General features: G+C 44.3%; 1 protein-coding gene across 1 annotated transcript; it reads right to left on the bottom strand.

Annotated features, from left to right (window-relative positions):
- Positions 1–1,415: 1,415 nt before the first annotated feature.
- On the bottom strand, positions 1,416–4,205 carry LOC149178753 (uncharacterized). The gene is made up of 4 exons (XM_089422226.1): positions 4,135–4,205; positions 2,975–3,737; positions 2,431–2,657; positions 1,416–2,019 (listed from the first exon to the last, which is right to left on the bottom strand). The coding sequence occupies exons 1-4, from the start codon at positions 4,203–4,205 to the stop codon at positions 1,416–1,418; spliced, it is 1,665 nt and encodes a 554-aa protein (XP_089278352.1).
- Between the last annotated feature and the right edge of the window lie 1,810 nt (positions 4,206–6,015).

The raw sequence follows: 6,015 nt of genomic DNA, 5'->3' as shown, positions 1-6,015 counted from the left end.
TTGCCATGGTAGATGAGGAGGGGCGAGCCTGCATGATTTCTGAATATTCCCCCATATCCAGCATTTTCGGGATTACCTTTTGATGCTCCATCAAAATTGAGCTTGATAGTGTGCTTTGGTGGTGGAGTCCAGGTATCCTTTTTTCCTTTGTTGCTTTCTGAGTGGGCTTGAGGTGGGTTTTCTTGTTGGAGTGGTAAATTCCAATTTGCCCAAATGGCCTTCTCATTTGCCAAAGTAGGAAAATCATCTGGCGTCCAAGTGCGAAGCGCTAATGTCTCCTTAAGGTTCAAGCAGAATTTGCTCCAGATGATCTCTATGGGGGTTGTTTGATCTTTGAATATACGCTTATTCCTTTCCTTCCAAATAAACCAAGTGAGGAGCCCTGGTATTAATCTCCAAAGGTGGTTGAGTACTTCACTTTTGTATGGACTCCGATGCCATTGGCGATTGAATCGATGATATCTTCTGATACTCTGCATTTTCTTTGGCATCGAAAACTAGCTTTTTCCCACATTTGGTTTGCCAGGGGATAGGAGTCCAGAAGGTGCTGAAGAGTTTCCTCCTGCGATTTACAATTAACACATATTGATGGCCCATGGTAATTTCTGCGCCTGAGTTTATCCCATGTCAATATTTTTCGATGCCCCACCAACCATAGGAAAAGTGATACTTTGGGCCAGTTACCAGCTGACCAAATTCTCCCCCATATTGGATCTAGAGGTGATGTAGTCGCACTTATGATCTTGTGGGCTTCTGCAGTGGTGAAAGTTCCTTTTGGCCGGTAGCCCCAGCGAATGATGTCTTTGTCCTCAGAGTATCTCACTTGGCGCCTTTAAAGTTCCCCTTCCAGTTCCTTAATTGTCCTTTGATCAGCTCTATTGATTATCAATTCTCTTTGCTTCCATTTCCTGTATCCTTGATCAGTTTCCTGAGTCCAATGGTGCCATATTTCTTCTTGATGTCGCTCATCCTCTGAGTGGCTTGGGTGTCGACTGAGGAGACTGCTGAGTTTTGGCAACTGGTTCCAGGCATCCATCCAGAAACGTGCTGTCCTGCCATTTCGAACCTCCCAAAAACTGTGTTGTTGAATCATTTGAAAGTGTTGTTTAGCTGCATTCCAAATGAGTGAGCCTTTTGCATTGGGCGTTAGCCTGATGAGCTCCTCCTGTGGCCTGTGATTGGCGTATTTAGCTGTCCAGATGGCCGCCCATGGTTTGTTGGGGATGGTTAACCATTGCCACCAGATCTTTGTGCACATTATAGCATTACTGTGGCTGGGGTCTCTCAGACCAATGCCTCCTTGCTCCTTAGGCTTGCATACGGAGATCCATTTAACCAAAGCCCATTTGCGGTTTGTGCCCATCGCTCCCCAGAGAAAGTTGCGCTGTATATTTCTTATTCTTTTTATTACCCATTTAGGAGCTGCAAGGATTGAAAAAAGGTAAAGCAGCATTGCTTGTAGAATAGCCTTGATTAGTACTAGTCTGATGGCGATTCAGAGATCTATGGGTCCATGAATTGAGCCGGTGGTCAATTTTCTCAAGAAGCAAGCACCAAGAGGAATGCTTGATAGCGGAGTCAATGAGAGGGGCTCCAAGGTATTTGGAAGGGAGGGAGTCAATGGAGAAGCCCAGAATACGAGCGATGGCCCTTTGAACGACAGGAGGGGTGTGAAAGAAAAAGATATGAGATTTGGAATTATTAATACTGGTTCCTGAGGCCTCGGAGAAATCATTCAGCAGGGATTTGTACATAGAAGCTTCTTGGACAGAGGGGTACCCGAACAGCATGTTGTCGTCGACAAACTGCTGATGGGTAATAGCAGGGGAGTTGTGGATGGAAAGACCTTTGATATGCTGGGCAAGGCGAGCCTGAGTAATGTGGCAACCTAATCCTTCAGCCATGAGAACAAAGAGGAAAGGCGACAGAGGATCGCCCTGCCGGATACCTCTTGAGGGACTGAAGGGGCGGGATGGAATGCCATTGACAAGGATGGAGAAGAAAGTCGAGGAAATGAGACTATGAATCCATCGAACCCATATAGGAGAGAAACCAAAAGCTAACAACATTTTTTGTATGTACATCCAATTTAATTTATCAAAAGCTTTTGATGAGTCCAACTTGAGTATCATACCTGCTTGCTTGGTGTGCTTGAGAGAGTGTATAACTTTGTGCGAGAGGATGATGCCGTCCAGGATCTATCGTCCTTCCACGTAGCCTGATTGTTCAGGTGAGATGAGTAGGGGTAGTAGCGGCTTTAATCTATTGGCTATGACCTTTGAAATCACCTTGTAGATTACATTGCATAGAGCAATTGGCCGGAACTTGTCTGGGGTGATACTGCCTTCTTCCTTTGGAATGAGCGCAATAAAAGTAGAATTGAGAGAGGGTAGAAGCTAGTGCAGGGTGCGCGACTCCTCAACTACTTGCCAGACTTCATCTCTGATTAATTCCCAGAAGGCATGGAAGAAGGTGGTTGTGAATCCATCCGGGCTGGGGGCTTTTCCTTCCTTGAGCTGATGCATTGCTGTGTCTACTTCCTGTTGTTGAACAGGGCGAAGAAGGAGCTTGTTGTGATCTTCGGTGATGATTTTTGGCACGTTTCGAGTGATTTTCTCAATGGCCAGCCTTCTGTCTTTTTGGGGCTCTTGGTGAACCTGCCGAAAATGCCTTATGAATTCTTGCTCAATCGCATCATGATCTTCTACTCTTTCCCCCCCTACTTTTGTATGAAAGGGATAGAGTTGTGCATTCTTTGCCGTACAATTGTTTTGTGGACGAACTTGGTGTTTCTCTCCCCCTCCTTCAGCCATCTTATCCTTGATTTTTGCTTCCATAATATTTCCTCCTGCTTTCTCCTCTCCTCCAGTTGGTAATGAATGCGTTTCTCCTGTTCCAAAGTTTCTTCATTGTGTCCTTCTATGATTATTTTCTGTTGGAGCTGTTCCATTTCCCTATTTAGATTCTGTTGCGCCTGAAAAATGTTTCCAAAGGTTTCTTGATTCCAGAGCTTGATATGAGTTTTGAGATACTTGAGTTTTTGTTGAAACTGATACATTTTGGAACCTTCAGGCGGATGAAAAATATTCCAGGTATTTTTGATGAAGTCTTTGAATGCGGGATGAGTGAGCCAGAATGCCTCAAAGTGGAATGGTCTCTTATTGGCATTACCCGGTCTTTGCCACTGAAGGGCGATGGGCCAGTGGTCAGAGCCTGCATAAGGGAGAATTGCTGCTATTATGTCCCCTCCTAAGTGGACTGCGTTGTCAGTCAGAAGGAATCGGTCTAGCTTGGAGGCAATTTGATGCCTTCCAATCCTTCGATTGCTCCATGTGTGCGTTCCATTACAAAACTGGGTATCGATAAGGGCATTGTTTTGAATGAACTCCTTGAAGTGCTCATTTTCCTGCTCCATCCTTGTTCGACCTCCTTTCTTTTCCTCTAATTTAGTTATCATGTTAAAGTCTCCTCCAATAATCCACAGGGGGTGGACTCTGTGTAGACTCAGTGCTTCTATCGTGTCCAATAAAGTCATTTTACTGCCTGCTTCCTGAGGGAAGTAGACATTCGTAAGATTCCCGTGAATGTTGGTACCTAGAATATGAAAGCTTGCTTGGATGATGTGGTGGGATGCGTGTATATTTGAGAGCGCTATCGCTTGCGGGTTCCATGCTATAGCGAGCCCGCCAGAAACCCCAGAGGCATCCACTTCCACTGATCTGCTACCTACCCAAGCTCTGGAGAGTATGTTTCCCAGAGTATCACTGTTACATTTCGTTTCCTAAAGGAACAAATTTGTGGCCTTTCTTGCTTTATCATGTTCTTAATCATTCTGTGTTTTCCTAGGCAATTGACCCCCCTTACATTCCATGATGTGAGCTTCGTCTTTCACTATTAAGGGTGGGTTTGTAATACTTGGTCATCTTCGCATATCTTCCTAAGTCAACCAGGATTTTCCCTAATGCAATTGTTCATTGAAGGTCGGTTCTTCTCCCTCTTTTCTTGGAATCTTTTGGAGTGAGGCTCCCGTCCTAGTGGCTGCCCGGTTGGATGCCTAACTGATGCTGCTAGTACACCCTGGCTAGGATGACTTCCAGCGTGTTGAGTTGGTGCTCCGGTATCCTGTCAAACTACTTTTTGCGTGCTACTTCGAGCTCCAGGATATCGAGTCCTCCTAGGTCGAAGCTTTCCGGCTCTTCATCCATCACTTATGGCTGATCCATATCTTCTGGGGCTATGGCTATACTCATAGTATGGATGGATGGGGCATCCACCTCCATGTCCTTTGTCTTTCCACTCAAGAACTTTCTGATTTCTTTAGGAGGCCCAAGGTTCTTTTCCGATTGATTGGGAGGGGAAGAGGATCCAGGGGGAGGAGGGATAACAGAGGCTGAGAGAGGCGGGAGCTTTGAGATTGAATGCAGGGGATCTTCAGTGGAATTGGCCAAGATCTTGAAGCTGTTGCTAGTTGAAGGGAGGGATGAAGCTTCTGGCTGGGGTTTCTTCCCATTCGAGGGTTTTCTATGCGATCTTTTGCGATTGGTGACCTTGGTGAACCTGTCTTGGTTTTGCAAGTCAGAGGGATTGGGGGATTGGGGCTTGGCATTCAGAGGGCAATCCCTGAAGAGATGTCCAAGCACATGGCATTTGTGACAACGAAAGGGGACATGTTCATAATCCAATGGTTGAGTGCATTCATAATCATCGTGAGAGAGACTTACTAAGTCTGGTAAGGCCTTGTCCAAGCGCATGAAGACGCAGATGCGAGCGTAGGATGTGTATTTGCGTAGTTTCGTTTCTTCTGCTGCTTTTATGTATTCCCCCAGCCCATTTCTTATGTCTCTTAACGATTCTTCATCCCAATATTCCTCTGGCAGTGAGTACATTTGGATCCATATTGGTGCCCAGCTGAGATCCTCCTTGTCCGGGTTGAATCTTGCTGCCCATTCCCTTAGATAGAGGCCAACTGAGTTGAAAAAATATGGCCCTTCGTCCATTACTCGGTTCCTGTCCTCGATGCAGAAAAAAATCACCGTAAAGAACCCTTTTGGCCCTAGCTGTAGTGTAACATGGCCCTTGGGTTTCCATTTGGCCGAGATCCATCCATGCAATGCTCTTTCTGTTGGCCAGAATCTGATAAATTTTCCAATGAGTGCATGATCCCTCATATACTGGATTCTCCCATTGATTCTGTGACTGGGTAGTTCTATTCTAGGCCTTTCAGTTGCTATGGGTTTGCATGTGTTCGAGGTTACCTTTGGTACTTCTGTGTGCATTGTATCTCTTTCTGGTATCTCATTATTTCTTCCTGCCTGGTTGAGGGGCGCGTTTGTTTTGTCTTGCTGAGGGGGTTCTCTGTTAACCTCTTCCTCATGTACCGATCCTGAGTGCATCGATCCTGTTTGCGCCGACAGATCTTTTTCAACTTCTGGGGAGGGCTTTGAGGCCCCCCCCTAAGATTTACCCATTCTCGTCCTCACTATACCAGAAGAGTGTTGTAGGTCTGCGCTAAACTACTGCTGCAGCGCCGCTATGACAGAGGACTCTGTGCCGTCACGAGGTTTGCTCAAACCCTAGTTGTAGAGCATTCTTCACCGCCGACGTTTGATCCAGAAAAATTAAAATAAGCCTCCCTCATAATTATTTTATCTTTAATAATGAGTAGAATATTAATTAAAAACATTTAAACTTTCCTTTTAAAAAAATTAACACTAGAGACATATATCAAAAAATATTATATATTTTATTATAATTCATCTCTTTAAAAAATTAAAAGTATAGTTAAGAATACATTAAGTAAGTGCCATTATCATATACATACATATAGATAGATAGATAGATAGGGGTAGTCTAACTTATAAATGAAATGACATTGAGAATGCCCTAAAAAATGCGAGTTTGATTGTGATTTTTTGTTGTTGCTTTAAATACATTTTTGAATGCATAAATAGATTTGGAACCCTAATAAACAACTAAAACTCAAGATTTTAAAATCTCTACTTGATTTTGGTTAAA

This window comes from Pinus tabuliformis, chromosome 4_1 (assembly GCF_031772625.1).
Source record: "Pinus tabuliformis cultivar Carrire ecotype Pingquan chromosome 4_1, CPIR1, whole genome shotgun sequence".
Lineage (NCBI taxonomy): Eukaryota > Viridiplantae > Streptophyta > Pinopsida > Pinales > Pinaceae > Pinus > Pinus tabuliformis.
Note: the sequence above shows the minus strand (reverse complement) of the source record. Positions and strands in the feature narration are given on the sequence as shown.